The 20,647-nt window shown below is 47.6% G+C and overlaps 1 protein-coding gene across 4 annotated transcripts; it reads left to right on the forward strand.

Annotated features, from left to right (window-relative positions):
- Nucleotides 1-4,876: 4,876 nt before the first annotated feature.
- Nucleotides 4,877-19,121, forward strand: LOC309530462 (sialidase-3-like). 4 transcript variants are annotated; one of them, XM_082219453.1, is made up of 4 exons: nucleotides 4,877-5,277; nucleotides 7,807-7,924; nucleotides 16,938-17,143; nucleotides 18,102-19,121. In XM_082219453.1, exons 2-4 carry the CDS (start codon nucleotides 7,849-7,851, stop codon nucleotides 19,083-19,085), a joined length of 1,266 nt encoding a protein of 421 aa, XP_082075579.1. In that variant the 5' UTR covers nucleotides 4,877-5,277; nucleotides 7,807-7,848; the 3' UTR covers nucleotides 19,086-19,121. The 4 variants fall into 4 exon arrangements, with proteins under 4 accessions (XP_082075579.1, XP_082075581.1, XP_082075578.1 ...); XM_082219455.1 differs by lacking the exon at nucleotides 7,807-7,924; XM_082219452.1 differs by lacking the exon at nucleotides 4,877-5,277 and having other exon boundaries at nucleotides 7,173-7,924.
- Nucleotides 19,122-20,647: the final 1,526 nt, after the last annotated feature.

Genomic DNA, 20,647 nt, shown 5'->3' on the forward strand with positions numbered 1-20,647 from the left:
CTTTATCTCTAGCATTCCTTATCTCTCTCCCGATCCGCAAACAATCACCACCTTTGTTTCAACACCCCCTTCCCTCTTTTTTTAAAAAAAAGCATGATCTGCTTTTCGCCCCTAGGCAATTCGGCTCCAGGGACCACGCATTCGCTCCATAAGACACACAGACGTTTCCCCTTACTTTTTAGGAGGAAAAAAAATGAGTCTTATGGAGCGAAAAATACGGTAATTAAATCACCGCCATCGTTTTATTTGCAAGGCACCTTTACGCCCACAAAAAAATCAAAGCGACTTACAACAACAAAAACCGCGATACATCTCAAAATTGATCTCAAGAACAATTTGATAACGTGAATACCAAAACTACAATGTGATAGCAAATACGGTACGATCACATCTTATGGAATCAGAGAACTGTAGAGTTGGAAGGTACGTCAAGGGGCATCTAGTCGGACCTCTGCAATGCAGGAAGATTTTATGCGCATTTCGCCTGAACAGTTTGAACCGAACGCGTTTGAAGGCAGGCTGGTTGAAATTGCACGTGTGGGTGTCTCTGCTCATGGATAGCTGCTGAGAGTTGCATGCCTTCACCATGCGGCAGCTAGACTGGTGACTGGGAGTGGCCGCCGAGACCACATACTGTATTTTTTGCTCTATAAGACTCATTTTTTTCCTCCTAAAAAGTAAAGGGAAATGTGTGTGTGTCTTATGGAGCGAATGCAGACTGCGCATCTATCCCAGAAGCCACAACAGCAAGAGGGATTGCTGCTTTCACTGCGCAGCGATCCCTCTTGCTGTTCTGGCTTCTGAGATTCAGAATATTTTTTTTCTTGTTTTCCTCCTCCGAAAACTAGGTGCGTCTTGTGGTCTGGTGCGTCTTATAGAGCGAAAAATACGGTAACACCGGTCCTGAAAGACCTACATTGGCTCCCAGTATGTTTCCGAGCACAATTGGTGCTGACCTTTAAAGCCCTAAACGGCCTCGACCCAGTAATAATAATAATAATAGTAGTACTAATAAATTTTTATTTATACCTTGCCCTGCCTTCCTGGCCAGAGCCAGGCTCAGGGCGGCTAACACCAGTACAATTACAATAAAAACATAATTGGGGGGGGAGGGGAAAAACAATTTAAAATAGAGGTTAAAATACAATTTAAAATGCAGCCTCATTTTAATAGTAGCCCATAGATCAAAACCATAAGGGGAGGGAAACATAAGGGTCAGACTGAGTCCAAACCAAAGGCCAGGCGGAACAGCTCTGTCTTGCAGGCCCTGCGGAAAGATGTCAAGTCCCGCAGGGCCCTGGTCTCTTGTGACAGAGCGTTCCACCAAGTCGGGGCCAGTACTGAAAAGGCCCTGGCCCTAGTTGAGACCAATCTAACCACCTTGTGACCTGGGACCTCCAAAGTGTTGTCATTTGTGGACCTTAAGGTCCTCCACTGAGCATACCAGGAGAGGCGGTTTAGTAGGTAGACCTGAAGGAGCGTCTCCACCCCCATCGTTCAGCCCAGACACTGAGGTCCAGCTCCAAGGGCCTTCTGGCAGTTTCTGCGAGAAGTAAGCATACAGGGAACCAGGCAGAGGACCTTCTTGGTGGTGGCGCCCGCCCTGTGGAACGCCCTCCTGTCAGATGTCAAGGAAATAAACAACTATCTGACTTTTAGAAGGCATCTGAAGGCAGCCCCTGTTTAGGGATGGTTTTAATGTTTGATGTTTTATCATGTTTTTAATATTCTGTTGGGAGCCGCCCAGAGTGGCTGGGGAAACCCGGGCAGATGGGCGGCGTATAAATAAATAATTATTATTACATTATTATATCAAGCACAGGAGGTCTTCCTTACCTGCGAAGGTTGGCGAGGCTGACAAAGACATTGGCGTGGGAGAGGCGGTTGTCGTCCAAGAGCAAGACTTCCAGAGCCGGGAACCTCGGGGAGCTCTCACTGCCAAGGGAAACATACAGTGACTTTGGCTGTGCCACATCACTCAGGAAAAGGCAAAAGGGGAGAGAAGGGTGCAGTGTAAGACTTTGAGAGGAAGAGAGGAAGGCAATGTGGAGCCCCCGTGATGCTGCTGAACTACAACTCCCATCATCCCCCAGCTAGCATATCCTGTGGCTGGAGGTGATGAGAATCGTAGCCTAACAACAACCAGAACGCACTACAGTGGTGCCTCGCAAGACGAAATTAATTCATTCCACAAGTTTTTTCTTCTTGCGAGTTTTTCGTCTTCCGAAGCACGGTTTCCCATAGGAATGCATTGAAAAATCAATCAATGCGTTCCTATGGAGACCGTCCGGGGACAGAGGGGAAGCGCCGCGCGCCTTCCCCTCTGTCCCCTCTTTTGAAGCAAGGGGCGGAGGGGAGAAGATCGCTTCTCCCCGTTGCCGCCACTTGCTTCAAAAGAGGTCCGGGGACAGCGGGGAAGACGCGTTTTGCGAAGCAAGCCCATAGGGAAATGCGTCTTGCGAAGCGGCTAAGAAAACGAAAAACTCCTTCGTCTAGCGAGTTTTTCGTCTTCCAAGGCGTTCGTCTTGCGGGGTACCACTGTACGTTGGTTTCCCCTGATCTACAGGCTCCACAAACAGCCCTGTTTAGGGACGATTTTAATGTTTGATCTTTTATTGTGTTTTTAATAACCTGTTGGAAGCTGCCCAGAGCAGCTGGGGAGGCCTGGCCAGATGAGCTAGAAGCATAAGTAATAAATTTATTATTATTATTATTATTATTATTATTATTATTATTATTATTATATCCTCAGGATCCCAAATCTGTTAGTGAAGCAGAGTTTCATGATTCCAGCCAAACCGGTTTCTAGATGAGTATGGTTGTTCTGATTATACCTCTCACCTGCTGCCCTGTCCTGCAGCTGTTACAGAACGTACCTCCATTTGACTTCCGAAATGTTCAAAAACCAAAGCGCAGCTTCTGATTGGTGCAGGCACCCCGGAAACAATAGCCGACAGCTGCATCGGACGTTCAGTTTCTGAAAAACGTTCGGAAACCGGAACACTTACTTCCGGGTTTTCGGCATTTGAATACCAAGGCATCTGAGAACCAAGGTGCCGTTGTAATGGGGAAAGTTTGCGGATGACTTGAACTATTTTAAGTAACCCAGATTGCTAGCAGGATGAACAGAAAAACGTGCGCTGTCATTTTACTTTTACTCTCCCTGGAAACATCAAGAAGGCGGAAAACAAGGGCACTTACACATTTTTCAATCAAATAAACATTTTACAAACTTTAAAATATCCAATAATTTCCCTTCTTCTCTTTCCATGGTTCATTTTACCTATCATCCATCCCTGCATCTTTTACTATAACTATTCAATTCAGTTTCCCACTTTTACATCCATCAAAAATTATTTACTCTGTTGAATTTATCTTAATGCTGCCAGCATTTTCAGCTATACAAAGTTATTTTCCATATATTGAATACACGTTTTCCAATCTTCTTTGAACATATGTTCTTCTTGCTATTACGTATTCTAAATGTTAAATCTGACAGCTCTGCATATTCTATCAACTTAGGTCATCAGTCCTCTTTGGTTGGGACCTCGCTCACTTTCCATTTTAGGGCTAACAAAACACAGGCTGCAGTTGTTGCATACATAAATCATCTTTTCTGACACCTAGGAATTTCTGTCTAGGTTATTCTCAACAAAGAGGACTGGGGTTTGGGGGGGGGAGTAGTTTTCAACATGTTCTCCGATTCATTATAAATCCTTTCCCAATACACTTTTTACCTTTTTTAGCATGTCCACCACATGTGGAAGAACATTCGTTCTGCTTCTTTACACTTCCAGCACAGAATTGGTTCTGTTTTATAAAAATCTGTTCGTGAGGCAGAGTTTCATAAGTCCAGCCAAACCAGTTTCTAGATGATTGTGATTGTTCCGATTATACTTCTCACCGGCTGCCCTGCCCTGCAGCTGTTACAGAACCTTCTGGCGCTTGTTCTGGCATGGTGGCTCCTCACCCAAAGATGAAGATGGTGAAACTCGTATTGACGAGACAAGGGCAGAAGGAAGGGACACCTGTCTAGTTAACGCATCTGTCAGGGGCTCAGGAACAGAGGTACAGGGGAGAGAGGAAATGGAGAGCGAAGGGGAAGAATCTGAGGGCAGCGTAGGGGAGTATGACAGTGGCCCGAGAGATTCCATGAGCTTCTCCAGCGAATCAGAAGATTCCCAGAAGGAGGCGCCGATGGTCAGGGCAAGGGGGGTCCCAGGGGAGACACACCAGAAACAAGGGGCCAGCGGGGACTCCCAAAGCAGCAGCAGGAGATCAGGACCAGCTTCCCCACCAGAGCGTAGTGGGGGGGAAGAGTCCCATGTGTCAGGGCCAGCGTCTCCTCCAGCAGGGAAAGAAGATGAGTCAGGGCTGACCACGCCTCTATCGGAGAGTGGGGGAACGGAGGGGAGGTCAGGTCCAGCTAGCCTCCCCGAAGGGGGAAGCAGTGACAGGAGCAGTGTAACGGTCAGGAGGAAGGTTGCCAGCTGGGCGCGCGCACCAAGTTCGAATGTACAGGCGCGTGGGACAGCAGAAAACCCGGATTGGGAACCAGGTCCTAAAGCCCGCCGGAGGCAGGGGAAGACTCAGGGGACTCAGCGTCAGAAGAGTCTAGGAAGGGCGAGACCCCAGCTGACAGGCGGACCCAGCGGAGGAAAGAGCAGAGGAAGAGGTGGAGCAAGGCTAGGGTCTTAAACTGGTGTCTGGGGGGAGGAGATTCAGACGGAGCTTCGGCGGTCTAGAGTTTCAGACGTAGAGCTGCGCGCTGCGGCTGTGAAAGCAGAACTGAACTTCAATAAAGACTTTTGTATATAACAACGAACTGGCGTTGGTCCTTTGTGAGCTGGGACCTCGGGCAGCTCTGACAGCATCCTTTTATAAATTGTGCATTCACGATATATGCTGAAGGTATCCTGACGGTATCAGGGCAGTTCTATCCGATTCCACTTCCAATACTGTGCTTGTTCCAGCTGGTTTCTGGATGGACATTCCTCCTTTGTTGCTATGCTGGTCCCGCGGGGGGTTACCGTGCGGCGTGGTCTGAGTCTGGTGCTGGGTCAAGGGTCTGGAGGCTGTCCGCCAAGGACGAAGCGGGGTCCAAGGCAAGGAGCCGGGCGTGGTCAGGAACTCCGGAAGAGCAGGTCAGAGTGCTGGCAGGAACAGGTTTCCAGCGATGTTGCTCCCGCAACCTGGGACTGGGCTGACTGGCCTTTATCTCCTCTGGGCCCTAGGGCGGTCCCGGCCCACAGGTGACTCGCCTCTTCTGGCCTTAAGGTGAGCACTCCTCCTGAGAGGACTCCCCTCCCCTTCTCTGCCCTGAGCCTCTGCAGCTCCGGAGAGGATGGAGGGTTACTGGACCCAGGGGCAGCTTCACCTTCCCCTGACGGGACTGGGAGAGGAGCACCTGCAGGCAAAGGGTCCTCAATCATCTCCGGAGCCAGAGTGGATTCATCTGGTGTCTGCTCCTTCAGATTCAAGGCCCTGCCCCGGCTCAGCCGGCCCTGGAGGCGGGGATTCCTGTGCAAGCTGGGATTCCTCACAGTAGGCAACCAATTGCTTCATTTTCAAAACCTGCAAGCGGGATTTGAACACAAGAGCAATTCTCTCCTCTCCTGTGGTTTCCAGCAATTGGTGTTAAAAAGCATCGCTGCCTCCAGCTGAGGAACAAAAGCACAATGATCCTGGTTAGGTCTAGGAGCCATCGATAGCCTCCTCCTTGGATTTATCTGTTGTTGTTTAGACGTTTAGTTGTGTCCGACTCTTCGTGACCCCATGGACCAGAGCACGCCAGGCCCTCCTGTCTTCCACTGCCTCCCGCAGTTTGGTCAAACTCATGCTGGTAGCTTCGAGAACACTGTCCAACCATCTCGTCCTCTGTCGTCCCCTTCTCCTTGTGCCCTCCATCTTTCCCAACATCAGGGTCTTTTCCAGGGAGTCTTCTCTTCTTATGAGGTGGCCAAAGTATTGGAGTCTCAGCTTCAGGATCTGTCCTTCCAGTGAGCACTCAGGGCTGATTTCCTTCAGAATGGAGAGGTTTGATCTTCTTGCAGTCCATGGGACTCTCAAGAGTCTCCTCCAGCACCAGAATTCAAAAGCATCAATTCTTCAGCGATCAGCCTTCTTTATAGTCCAGCTCTCACTTCCATACATCACTACTGGGAAAACCATGGCTTTAACTATACGAACCTTTGTTGGCATTTGTCTAGTCCTCTTTTAAAGCCATCACGTCTTTGTGGAGGTATTTAATTGCTGTTAGGGGGGGGAACCTGGTGTACATGTGATACATACCACTCTACCTTGCACCTGCAGCTCTTGTGACCAGCGTTTGAAAGTCACTGTGACCCGGCAACTGGCCGAAGAACGAGAGAATTTTTGAGCTCCATCCGAGAAAGAGTGGCAAAATAAACCGATGGAGTATGCGGAAATAGCAAAACACACCAGAAGAATAAGAGATCCAAATGTCAATCAAATACAGTGGTACCTTGGTTCTCAAACTTAATCCGTTCCAGAAGTCCGTTCCAAAACCAAAGAGTTCCAAAACCAAGGCGCACTTTCCTATCAAACGTAATAGAAATGTTTGATACGAGCCAGACTTAACCACCCCTAAAACAGCAATTTAACATGAATTTTACGATCCGACAAGACCATTGATCCTTAAAATGAAAGCAATAATCAATGTATTGTATTATAAAATAAATAAGACAGTATTGTAGATGATAAAAATTAAAATTATTATTTTTTCTTACCTGCACTGATGATAGCCATTGTTTGGATGGGGGGCATTTATCAAATTCCACAGTCACACAGTCAATCAAATCAGTAGCTGAACTGGGTTCCACACAGTCACAAAAGCAAATTAACCCAAAAAGCCTCAAAATCAAAAACGCAAAACAAATAGCAAAAACAAAAGCGCCAAACTTCATCCATTCCGGAAGTCCATTTGACTTCCAAAATGTTCAAAAAACCAAGGCGCAGCTTCTGATTGGTGCAGGTGCCCCGGAAACAATAGCCGACAGCTGCATTGGACGTTCAGCTTCTGAAAGACGTTCAGAAACCGGAACACTTACTTCCGGGTTTTCGGCAATTGAGAACCAAGGCATCTGAGAACTAAGGTACTCCAAGACTTTGGCCACCTCACGAGAAGAGAAGACTCCCTGGAAAAGACCCTGATGTTGGGAAAGATTGAGGGCACAAGGAGAAGGGGACGACAGAGGACGAGATGGCGGGACAGTGTTCTCAAAGCTACGAACATGAGTTTGACCAAACTGCAGGAGGCAGTGGAAGACAGGAGTGCCTGGCGTGCTCTGGTCCAGGGGGTCACAAAGAGTCGGACACGACTAAACAACAACAAATTTTCAAACATTTTCTTTAGCTCATTATATACCATTTCCCAGAAAGCCTTTTACCTCTTTGCAGGTCCCACCCCATGTGGTAGATTAGAAGATAACTTCCCCTTCTTTACATTCCCAGCACTCATTACAGTGGTATCTCGGGTTAAGTACTTAATTAGTTCTGGAGGTCCATTCTTAACCTGAAACTGTTCTTAACCTGAGGTACCACTTTATCTAATGGAGCCTCCCTCTTTTTTCCTGGCTGATCTGTCTTTGTCTAAAGTTGGATCTCCATTTAAGTCTCCCATTAAGATAATCTTTTGATCTGCAAATTCAAGTAGTTCTGTTGCAAGTCTTCTGAAAAAAATTGCTTTTTTATCATTAGGGGCGTAAATACCAACCAATATCACTTTCTCTCCCTGGATTATTAAAATTCTGCCTTTTCGTCCTTCTAAATCAATTTGGGTTCAAGTGCAGGATGAACTGTTCTTAACCTGAAGCACCACTTTAGCTAATGGGGCCTCCTGCCTCCGCCGCGCCGCCGGAGCACGATTTCTGTTCTCATCCTGAAGCAAAGTTCTTAACCCGAGGTACTGTTTCTGGGTTAGCGGAGCCTGTAACCTGAAGCGTATGTAACTCGAGGTACCACTGTAGTTCATAGCTGTCAACGTTTTCCCTTTTTAAAGGGAAATTCCCTTATTCCGAATAGGATTCATCGCAAGAAAACGGAAAAGTTGACAGCTGTGCATTAGTTATTGTCGCCTCTGCCGCTTTCCATTCTCCCAATCCACACACCTGCTTTGCTCAATTCCTGACGCAACGACCGGGGCACGGCAGGTGATGCAGAGAGGAGGCCGGTGGAGAAAGGATAAACTCCTCCTGCCCTGGTTTTTGGGCTGGAGAGGCTCAGCTCCCTCCCTGCCACCACTTGTGGGGTTGATCCTGCCCACGAAGCGCTCCCTCTCCCCTGATCTCGGAGGAGCTTGCTGCCTGGTGAGTGATGGAGATGAGGATGGAGGGGATGGCGGCGGCGGCGGGGAGGACAACCAAATTGGGCGGCTACCCCCGAATTATTCCCCCATTATTCTCACCCTTTATGCGAGGAAATGAACTATTTTTCCCTCCAGCACCCGCTCACAACAAACACAGCATCCCAAGCGTGGAAGGGGGTCATTTCAGGGCGCGCTTTTAAAGCTGCATTTTGCAGGCGAGGTGGGTGGAGAGGGAGAGAGAGAGATAGAAAGATGCGCGGAGCGGGAGGAAGAGTTATAAGGGAGGGAGGCAGACTGCAGGAGTGCAGACCCATAATTATTTCTTTATTCGTGTGTGTGTGTGTGAAAGAGAGAGAGAGAGGGGGGGGGAGGGAGGGAGGGAGAGAGACCGTGCTGTGAAGCTGCTATCAGGATGCCAAGACCTTTGTTGATTTATTTAGGTACAGAGGCTGGATTTGTGCATTTAAGACTATAGCTTTTCACAGGACAGGCCCACGTGTCCATGACCCCCGCTGGTGGGGCTGGTGGTTTATTTAGTTTTTAATTATTTCTCTCTCTCTCAAAGAGAATGTCCTAACCTACCCTGAATACTCCTTTCTGCCGGAGGGGCAATTAGAGATAACCATAACGTTCTAGAGTCGGATGGTTTCTTTAAAAAATAAAATAAAAATGTTTTCAGAGCAAAAAGAAAGGCGTGCCCAGTCCATAAAACTAGGGGGATAATGAACCCCAGTCAAAATCCCATTTAGAGAATATACCTCTTCGGCATCTTCAGCAGGAAATGATTTCCCCTCTGCAAATCCTCAAATCTGAGATGTTTTGCAGTACTCCTCTAGCACAGAGTAACAGCAGAGTCTCCTTCTCCAAATCCCAGAGCCTTCTTTGCAGCACTTCCTATGTGGTCCATTAAGCTGCAATAGATTCTTCTTCACCCTATCTGTGGATCTTGCAAGCAGTCCCATTAAACCAGGGGTAGGCAAACTAAGGCCTGGGGGGCCAGATCTGGCCCAATCGCTTTCTAAATCCGGCCCATGGACGGTCTGGGAATAAGCGTGTTTTTACATGAGCAGAATGTGTGCTTTTATTTAAAATGCACCTCTGGGTTATTTGTGGGGCACAGGAATTTGTTCATCCCCTCCCCAAATATAGTCCGGCTCCCCACAAGGTCTGAGGGACAGTGGACCGGCCCCCTACTGAAAAAGTTTGCTGACCCCTGCATTAAGCAATCTCCCCTCTTAGCCCCCTTCCCCCAAATGCAGAAAACCAGTATGCTCTTAAAGATCAACCTGCCGTCCAGTTCCCTGGTCCACCAAGTTTTGTATATGCAGCCCCCGCCCTTGCACCCACCCTGGGACCAGTTTCTACACTGTGGCTGTTTTAAATGTACTTCTTTGTATTACATATTTTTATATCCTGCGCTCCATCCATTCTGGAGCAGGATGTGGCCACGGGATCAATAAAACAGCCGTGAAACAGGACACCAGTTGAAATTATTGTTAACAATATAGAAACGCTCTAGGGGGTTGCCTAGACAGTCATGATTTATTCCTCCATCTCACCTGATGCACACACCCGATTTTGAAGGGTTCTTAGGAGACAGAGTGCTGTCAGCAGAGAAACCAAGCAACAGCAGGAAGAGCACGCTTCTGGATAACAAAAAACCTCTTAGGGTGCAAATTGGAAGATTCACCGGGACCATTCAGATTTGGGTGGCAGCGCTACCAAATTCAGAGCAGAACTGGAGTAAGGGAAGGGGTTAATCCTCCTCCCTCTATGCCATTTTCCTGATTAAACTCACCCCCCCCATTCAGCCATTTGCCCCATGGGAGAAGCGTACACACCATGCTGGATTTAGGTCTAAGCTAAACAAGCTATAGTTTAGGGCCCCGCTCTCCTGGGGGCCCCCCCAAAAAAAAAAAATTAAAGGGGGGAAAAGTGGATGTGCATTTCTAAAATGTAAGATAAAAAACAAATAAAATAAAACCTACATGCAGCAACAGTGTTTTCTGTTGTGTAGGCTCCTAGGATGTACCGTATTTTTCGCTCTATAAGACGCACCAGACCACAAGACGCACCTAGTTTTTGGAGGAGGAAAACAAGGGGGGGAAATATTCTGAATCTCAGAAGCCAGAACAAGAGGGATCGCTGCACAGCGAAAGCAGCGATCCCTTTTGCTGTTCTGGCTTCTGGGATAGCTGCACAGCCTGCATCCGCTCCATAAGACGCACACACATTTCCCCTTACTTTTTAGGAGGGAAAAAGTGAGTCTTATAGAGCAAAAAATACGGTAAGTCATGGGCCCCGCCTGCTAGCCTGCTCCCTAAAATATCCCTGGTTTGCTCCTTTCTATATATAGGGTGCCTACATTCTGCATGGACTGGTTGAATGGCAGCAGGTGCAAATGGTTTTAGATACCTATTAGGTCCATATAGCATATATTGCACACAAAAAGCAGCGACCATTTGTTGTTGACAAAGGACAGCTGGACATAGAAAGGGCCCCATTACCTTCAGTAGCTTAGGTTAGAATTTGCAGGGCAGCAGTTGAAGAAGGAGCAAAAAGGGTTTTCTTGTGTGTGTGTGTTTCTTTGTGGCTGATTAGCTGTTTTCCCTGTGAAAAGGTCAGAGGGGGCAGGGTTTCTGTTGAGGCAGGGGATTAGCTGTGGGAGGAGCTTATCAGAGTTTGCAGGGCAGCAGTTGAAGAAGGAGCAAAAAGGGTTTTCTTGTGTGTATGTGTTTCTTTGTGGCTGATTAGCTGTTTTCCCTGTGTAAAGGTCAGAGGGGGCAGGGTTTCTGTTGAGGCAGGGGATTAGCTGTGGGAGGAGCTTATCAGAGTTTGCAGAGCAGCGGTGCGTGCAGTTATACCCATCTTTTAGATTTAGGGGAGCTAGTCTCAAACGTTTGTTGGGGGAGACCTAGGTTTTTTTGTGGGGGAAGTTATTTGTCCTGTCTTCAAGCTTTTTATGATGGAGGACCTCTGTAGCCACCCCCAACGACACGATCTCAAGATGGAAGGGGAGGGAACAGCTGCAGTCGCCTGCGATTCCTGCGCAATGTTTGCCATCTTGCCAAAGGTTGCAGGCAGCTTTACCTGCAGCAATTGCATGTTGATTGCCCTCTTAAAAGACAAAGTCCAGCAACTGGAGGAACGTGTAGCTACGCTCCAAAGAATTAGAGAGCTGGAGCTCTTCTTGGAAGCAACAGAGCACACCGTCTCCACCAAGGAGGAGACAGGGGACTCCCCTGAGAAGGAGGCTAGTTCACCAACACAGGAGCCAGATATATGGAGAAACGTGACTCAAAGAAGTAGGAGGCCCAGGGTTCACTCTGATTGTTTAGAAATACACAATCGCTTTGAGGTCCTCTCCCCTAGCATGGAAGACGAAGAGCAGACTCCATTTGAGGATCTCTCCCTCATTACAGTCGATCAGGTATATGAAGACGAGCAGCAAAGTCAGTCCTCAGGGAATGTGCAGGCAACCTTGGAACGGACAGCTCACGGAAGAACCCCGACCAAACCCAAGAGGAGGTGTGTAGTGGTGATAGGGGATTCCCTACTGAGGGGAACAGAAGCAGTAATCTGTGGGCCTGACAAGATGTCTCGGGAAGTGTGCTGTCTCCCCGGGGCTAAGATCCAAGATGTAACTGAACGACTGCAAGGAATCATAAATACCCCTTCCTCTTGGTTCATGTGGGAACCAATGACACTGCAAGCAATAGCCTCCAGAAGATCAAAAGAGACTACGAGGCTCTCGGCAGGAAATTGAAGCAACTAAATGCACAAATTGTCATCTCATCTGTCCTCCCAGTTGAATGACGTGGCCCAGGGAGAGAGGGGAAAATAGTGGAAGTGAACAGCTGGCTTCGCAAATGGTGTAAACAGGAACGGTTTGGATTCTTAGATCACGGACAGCAGTTTCTTGAAGATGGACTTCTGGCAAGTGATGGGCTGCACCTCACAACGGTTGGGAGAAATGTTTTTGCCAAAAATCTCAGAAACCTCATCAGGAGGGCTTTAAACTGACTAATGTGGGGGAGGGAGACAGTGCTCCTGAAGGTAGGAGTCTATCAATTAATGAAGATGATCATCCAAATGTCATAGACCAAATGGAGCAAACAGCATGCGGACCTAGTGGTGGGAGGAAAAATTCCTTAAATAAGAGACACGGGGGAATGATTAATGGACTTCAATGTCTGTACACTAATGCGCAAAGCATGGGAAATAAACAAGATGAGCGTGAGCTCTTAGTACAGCAAACTAAATATGACATAATAGGCATCACTGATACCTGGTGGGATAAGTCCCACGATTGGAATGTAATAATGGGGGGATACAATCTATTTCAGAGAAACAGACCAGACAAGAAAGGAGGAGGAGTGGTGTTATATGTCAAGGATGTGTATACCTGTGAAGAGATCCAAGATTTAGATCCTCAAAGCCAAAGTGAGGGCATTTGGGTCAAAATTAAGGGAGAGAAGAATAACAGAGACCTCATTGTGGGAGTTTACTATAGATCCCCAAGCCAAACGGAGGACATAGATGATGCCTTCCTGGAACAGATGGCCAAGCATGCAAAAGGAAGGGAGATAGTAGTAATGGGGGACTTCAATTACCCGAATATTTGTTGGACGTCAAACTCAGCCAAGAGCATAAGGTCAAACAGATTCCTCACTGGCCTTGCAGACAACTTCATTGTCCAGAAAGTCGGAGAAGCAACAAGAGGAACAGCCATTTTAGATCTGGTCCTAACCAATGTTGATGACCTGGTTAGTGGGGTAGAAGTGGAAGGATCATTAGGCACGAGTGATCATGCTCTTCTGAAGTTTACTATACAGTGGAAAGGAGCAGCCAAGCATACTAGGGCTCAATTTCTTGACTTTAAGAAAGCCGACTTCATAAAACTTAGGGAAGTGCTGGGTGAGATCCCATGGACAACAATACTAAAAGGAAAGGGAGTGCATGATGGCTGGGAGTTTGTTAAGAGGGAGATAGTAAAAGCACAACGTCAGGCAATACCAATGAGACGGAAACATGGAAGGTGCCTAAAGAAGCCAGGGTGGCTATCTAATGAACTTTTAACTGAATTAAGATTAAAAAAGGATGTGTACAAAAAATGGAAAAGGGGGGAAACCACCAAAGAGGAATTCAAACAAATAGCCAGCACGTGTAAACACAAAGTCAGAAAAGCTAAAGCACAGAATGAACTCAGGCTTGCTAGAGAGGTTAAAAGCAACAAAAAAGGCTTTTATGGGTATGTTCGTAGCAAAAGGAAGAACAAAGAAACAGTGGGGTCACTCAGAGGAGAAGATGATGAAATGCAAACAGGGGACACAGAAAGGGCTGAACTCCTCAATGCCTTCTTTGCCTCAGTCTTCTCCGATAAAGAAAACAATGCCCGACCTGAAGAATTTGGAGCAAATGATTCAGCAAAGGAAACACAGCCCAGAATAACTAAGGAGATAGTACAAGAATATTTGGCTAGTTTAGATGTATTCAAGTCTCCAGGGCCAGATGAACTGCATCCAAGAGTATTAAAAGAACTGGCAGATGTGATCTCAGAACCACTGGCAGTCATCTTTGAGAATTCCTGGAGAACAGGCGAAGTCCCGGCAGACTGGAGGAGGGCAAATGTTGTCCCTATTTTCAAAAAGGGGGAAAGAGAGGACCCAAATAATTACCGCCCAGTCAGTCTGACATCAATAGCAGGGAAGATTCTGGAGCAGATCATTAAGCAAACAGTCTGTGAGCACCTAGAAAGGAATGCTGTGATCACCAATAGTCAGCATGGATTTCTGAAAAATAAGTCATGTCAGACTAACCTGATCTCGTTTTTTGACAGAATTACAAGCCTGGTAGATGAAGGGAACGCAGTGGATGTAGCCTACCTTGATTTCAGCAAGGCATTTGACAAGGTGCCCCATGATATTCTTGTAAAGAAGCTGGTAAAATGCAGTCTTGACTATGCTACCACTCAGTGGATTTGTAACTGGCTGACTGACCGAACCCAAAGGGTGCTCATCAATGGTTCCTCTTCATCCTGGAGAAGAGTGACTAGTGGGGTGCCACAGGGTTCTGTCTTGGGCCCGGTCTTGTTCAACATCTTTATCAACGACTTGGATGATGGACTCAAGGGCATCCTGATCAAATTTGCAGATGACACCAAACTGGGAGGGGTGGCTAACACCCCAGAGGACAGGATCACACTTCAAAATGACCTTGACAGATTAGAGAACTGGGCAAAAACAAACAAGATGAATTTTAACAGGGAGAAATGTAAAGTATTGCACTTGGGCAAAAAAAATGAGAGGCACAAATACAAGATGGGTGACACCTGGCTTGAGAGCAGTACATGTGAAAAGGATCTAGGAGTCTTGGTTGACCACAAACTTGACATGAGCCAACAGTGTGACGCGGCAGCTAAAAAAGCCAATGCAATTCTGGGCTGCATCAATAGAGTATAGCATCTAGATCAAGGGAAGTAATAGTGCCACTGTATTCTGCTCTGGTCAGACCACACCTGGAGTACTGTGTCCAGTTCTGGGCACCACAATTCAAGAAGGACACTGACACACTGGAACGTGTCCAGAGGAGGGCAACCAAAATGGTCAAAGGCCTGGAAACGATGCCTTATGAGGAACGGCTAAGGGAGCTGGGCATGTTTAGCCTGGAGAAGAGGAGGTTAAGGGGTGATATGATAGCCATGTTCAAATATATAAAAGGATGTCACATAGAGGAGGGAGAAAGGTTGTTTTCTGCTGCTCCAGAGAAGCGGACACGGAGCAATGAATCCAAACTACAAGAAAGAAGATTCCACCTAAACATTAGGAAGAACTTCCTGACAGTAAGAGCTGTTCGACAGTGGAATTTGCTGCCAAGGAGTGTGGTGGAGTCGCCTACTTTGGAGGTCTTTAAGCAGAGGCTTGACAACCATATGTCAGGAGTGCTCTGATGGTGTTTCCTGCTTGGCAGGGGGTTGGACTCGATGGCCCTTGTGGTCTCTTCCAACTCTAGGATTCTATGATTCTAGGTCCTCATCAAAGCTAAATCTGGCCCTGCTCTCTTGCGATTCTCAGCGTTCAGAGGGGTCACTGCTTCTGATAGTGGAGGTGAAACATAGCCATTGTGACCAATAGCCCTGAGTGCAAAAACACCATCCTCCTGAATACCTCCCTGTTTTCCCTCCTGGGGCAAACAGCTTGGGGTACTTAATTTATTGGTCATTTATCTAAAAACAAAACAAAACAACCCAACAAACCCTTTGATCAAAACAAGAATTCTCGATGCAGCGCATGTGAAATGATCCAGCTAAAACCCACAAACCCAGTTGCAAGCAAATGCCCACAAAGGATTCATTGAGAACAAAGAGAAATGTCAGCAAGACAGTTGTCTAGATGGGCCTGCCGAAACCGAAAGGTTTTTTTCAGGCGCTTAGAAGGAGGTTAGTGAGGGTATCTGACTAATGTCAAGAGCCAGGGAGTTGCAGAGAAAAAGATGTCGCCACATGAAGGGAATAACGTCAGGGGAATGTATGTGTCAGGGACAAGCCAGACTGGTTTTAATTACACAAGAACCTAAAAAGAGCCTGCTGGCTGATGGTCCATCCAGTCCAGAATTATGTTCTCCCGTTTCTCAACCAGATGCCTTCAGGAAACCCCCAAGTAGGATTTGAACACAAGAATACTCCATCCCTCCTGCTTCGGATCATGGAGACACAGCGTTTGCTGTTGTGGACAGAAGCCATTCTTAAATTTGTCTAATCCTTGGCCATCCAAGTTTGTGGCCATCGCTGACTTGCTACAGAAGGGAGTTCCCTAGAACTATGTGTTGCGTGAGGAATTAACTTTCCTTTATGGCCACAGTTAATTTATTAAGTTGACTATTACCCTGCGGTGATTTACACTTAAGATTTACACGCAATTCAACGCACACAAGCATAAAGCGATGCATTTTGGGGCAAAAAAGTGTTTTTAATTAACACTCTTAATCCTGCCAACCTAGTGGTTCAAAAGCACACAAGCGCAAGTAGATAAATAGGTACCACTGTGGCACAACGGTAAACGGCGTTTCCGTGCGCTCTGGCTTCCGTCACAGTGTCCCGTGATGCCAGAAGCGGTTTAGTCCTGCTGGCCACATGACCCGGAAAGCTGTCTGTGGACAAACGCCGGCTCCCTCGGCCCGAAAGCGAGATAAGCGCTGCAACCCCAAAGTCGCCTTTGACTGGACTTAACTGTCCAGGGGTCCTTTACCTACACCTACCACTAGTTCAGACATCATGGGAGCATACGTGGAAATAAGGTTTTTTATTTTTTTGCCCCAACATGCATCGCTTTACACTTGTTTGCGTTGAATTGCGTTTGCAATTTTACCGCCCATTCACGACGCATGGAGAGGTCCTATTGGAGCTCTTCACAATCTCTTTTTGGTTTAGCACCGTTGATTTAGCATCATCAGCAAACATGGCCACCTCACTGCTCACTCCTTTCTCTAGATCAATTATGAACAAATTAAAAAGCACCAGTCCCAGTACCGATTCTTGGGGACTCCACTTTCTACATCTCTCCATTGGCGAAACTGTCCGTTCCTCTGACCTCTCTTTTTCTACCACGCTCAGGAAACATGGCCCAAGTTGATTCAGGGAAGACGGTTATTTTCCACCAGGAAGACCCAAAAGGTCTCACCTACCGCATCCCAGCTCTGCTCTACCTGCCCTCTGAGTCTACTTTCCTGGCATTTGCTGAGGAGCGCTCAACGCCCAGAGACGAAAATGCCAAGTTCCTGGTGATGAAACGAGGGCAAAAGGAAGGAATGTCCGTTCAGGTAACACCAAGAGCAGAAAGCGTAACCGAGCTATATTTCATTCCATAATTCTCTTCTTTCTTCCTATATACATAAAATGTAAGACTGTCATCACACAGCAGTTCATGTGGCCACCAATATGTGGCCAAACCAATTCCAGTGTGAAAACAGGGTGGCAGGTGGCCCAAGTGAGCTGTTTAATGGTGCTCTGTGAAGTTCCTGGTGACAAGGTGTTCCAGGTAACACCAGGTCAGGAAATGTAACTGTGCTTTTCCTGATTTGTCATTCTGTGTAACGTTTGAGTTGGGTTCCAGGAACAAAAGTATTGCCAGGAAAGAGGATTGGCTTGGAACTGACCACCCAAGGAAGTGTCTTGAAATTGTCGTGGACAGCTTATCTGACTCCTTTCAATCTGAAATGTTAGTTGACCTGGCAATGATGTTTGTTTTAAACTCATATTCTTTTTTATTAATGTTTTAAGTGGCAAATTTAACAGAGAATAAATGAATAAATGTATAGAAATAATATTAGTACCAATATTAGTACCAATAATCATTTGAACTGTGGTCAGTTTCAGAATTCCAGAAAATTCCAGAATGGCTTCATTGGTAAACACCTCTTGCTTAAATACTACGGCACTTTGCCAGCTCACATACCTGTGTCATGAAAATGGATTCTGTTTCCCCTGCCTCCAGGAACTCCCCACTGCCGCTAAACACCCTCACACATCATGATTTGCAATATATTGCCAGGTCAAAAATTATGAAACCAAAATCAGGATATGAACTGGAAACCGGTTGTTGAGGGTTTCCACCCAGCCCCAATACACATCATGATTCGTGATATATTGTCAGGACAAAAACTATTAAACCGATATCACAATATAGACTTCAGACCGGTTTTGGATAGTATATGGATACATCTCCCGGCTCTAGTGAGAGAACCACCGGCTAACTACTCCATCTTTCTTCCTTTCTAGTGGGGTCCTCAGACGTCTCTGATGGAAGCCACATTGCCCAACCATCGCACCATGAACCCTTGCCCCGTTCTCGAGAGGAAGAGCGGACGGATTTTCCTGTTCTTCATCTGCGTGGAGACCCACGTGACGGAACGGCACCAGATCTTCACAGGGAAGAACGCCGCTCGGCTCTGCTACGTCGTCAGCCAAGATGGCGGCCGCACCTGGAGCCAGACGACCGACTTGACGGAGCAGGTGATTGGCAAACATTTGAGGAATTGGGCCACCTTTGCGGTTGGGCCTGGTCACGGCCTGCAGCTGAGTTCCGGGCGCCTGGTGATCCCGGCTTACGCCTATTACATCCACAGGCGATGTTTCGGGCATGCGCTCAACTGCTGGACCAGACCTCATTCCTTCGCGTTCTACAGCGATGACGGCGGGCAGAGTTGGGCCCGAGGACAGCTCCTGATGCACTTGAACGCATCCGAGTGCCAAGTTGCGGAGCTGACCCGCCGGGACAATAGCCAAGTGCTGTACTGCAATGCCCGCAGCCTGGACAGGTTCCGGGCCGAAGCTTTCAGCACAGATGGTGGAGAACACTTTGAGGAAGGGTACCTGTCCGAGGACTTGTGCGAGCCGCCCAGTGGGTGCCAGGGCAGCGTGGTGAGCTTCTTCCCTCAGCCGGAGGGCAGCTCTCGCTTCTCTTCGGCCTCGCTCAGCAGCACAAAGTCCTGGCTGGTGTACTCACACCCCACAAGCTGTCACAAGCGCTTCGATTTGGGCATCTACCTGAACAAGTCCCCGCTGGAAAAAGACTCTTGGCGCCCTCCCTGGGTGCTGTACAAAGGTCCCAGTAGCTACTCGGACCTGGCTGTGTGCCAAGAAGGGGGGAACACACTGGTGTTTGGGTGCTTGTTTGAGTGTGGGGTGCACCATCCCATTGAAGAAATCGCGTTCCAGCTCTTCACCAGTGATGAGCTTTGGAGGAACGTGAGGGAAGGATGATGTTGTGACACTTCTCTCCCTCTCCCCTCCCTCCCTCTCCCCCTCTCTCTCCCTCCCTCCCCTCCCTCCCTCCCTCTCCCCTTCCCTCCCTCTCCTCCTCCCCTCCCTCCCTCTCCCTCCCTCTCCCCCTCCCTCTCTCCCCTCCCTCTCCCTTCCTCTCTCTCTCCCTCTCCCTCTCCCCTCCCTCGCCCTCTCTCTCTCTCCCGAAGTTTGAGCAAAACTTGAGCGGCGTCCAACACACCTGTTCCATGTTTTTAATGTTTGAAATTTTATTCTGTTTTTAGTGTTCTGTTGGGAGCCTGCCAGAGTGGCTGGGGAAAGCCAGCCAGATGGTTGGGGTATAAATAATTTATTATTATTATTTATTATTATTATTAATTACACTAAAGGAACAAGTGTGTTGGACAGCATCTTTATCACCCAAGGACAGAACCTGCTCATTTTACCCCAGGCTTCCTCAACCTCGGCCCTCCAGATGTTTTGAGACTACAATTCCCATCATCCCTGACCACTGGTCCTGCTAGCTAGGGATCATGGGAGTTGTAGGCCAAAAACATCTGGAGGGCCGAGGTTGGTGAAGCCTGTTCTCCTCTTTCTCTACTTTCCCTGAGGCTCCCACATCAGAAGAAAGTCTGGGTTTTGGTGATATGATCTCTGCTGATGCAGACACCTTTAGCACCACGCCTCCATCACTGCAAAAGGCGGGGTTTAAAATTCTTTTTTAATTTATTTAACAGTATTTTTATACTGTGTGTGTGTGTGTGTGTGTGTGTGTGTGCGCACACACACACACACACACACACACACACACTATATAGACATATTCTTCAAGCGGTTCCCCACTCCTGATATATAGAGAGCTGGAAAACTTTTGGGTACCAGACAATTTCATACTGGGGCCATCTTTTTACACACCCTGCCATTCTTCAAGGACTTGAGGAGAGTCCCAACGGTCCTGGAAAGACTGGGACGAGAACAGAATAGTACTTTGTGCACAGAGTCAGACTATTGGCCTAGTTAGCCTCGGCCCAGTAGACCTGAAGAAGCATCTCCACCCCCATCGTTCTGCCCGGACACTGAGGTCCAGCTCCGAGGGCCTTCTGGCAGTTCCCTCCCTGCGAGAAGTGAGGTTACAGGGAACCAGGCAGAGGGCCTTCTCGTGGTGGCACCCGTCCTGTGGAACGTCCTCCCATCAGATGTCAAGGAAATAAACAACTATCCGACTTTTAGAAGGCATCTGAAGGCAGCCCCTGTTTAGGGATGGTTTTAATGTTTGATCTTTTATCGTGTTTTTAATATTCTGTTGGGAGCCGCCCGGAGTGGCTGGGGAAACCCAGCCAGATGGGCGGGGTATAAATAAATTATTATTGTTGTTGTTGATGTTTATTGTCTACACTGAATGTCAGTGGCTCTTCAGAGTTTGAGGCAAAGTTCTCTCTCTCAGCCTCATCTGGAGACGCCGGTGATTGAACTCTGAGCCTTCTGTCCCTGCATGGGACTAAATGTTGGAGCCTAAGCCAGACCTTTGTGCCAAAATCTTTATACTCAGTTTTGAACTCTTG

This window comes from Podarcis vaucheri (genome assembly GCF_965113315.1).
Source record: "Podarcis vaucheri genome assembly, chromosome: 4".
Lineage (NCBI taxonomy): Eukaryota > Metazoa > Chordata > Lepidosauria > Squamata > Lacertidae > Podarcis > Podarcis vaucheri.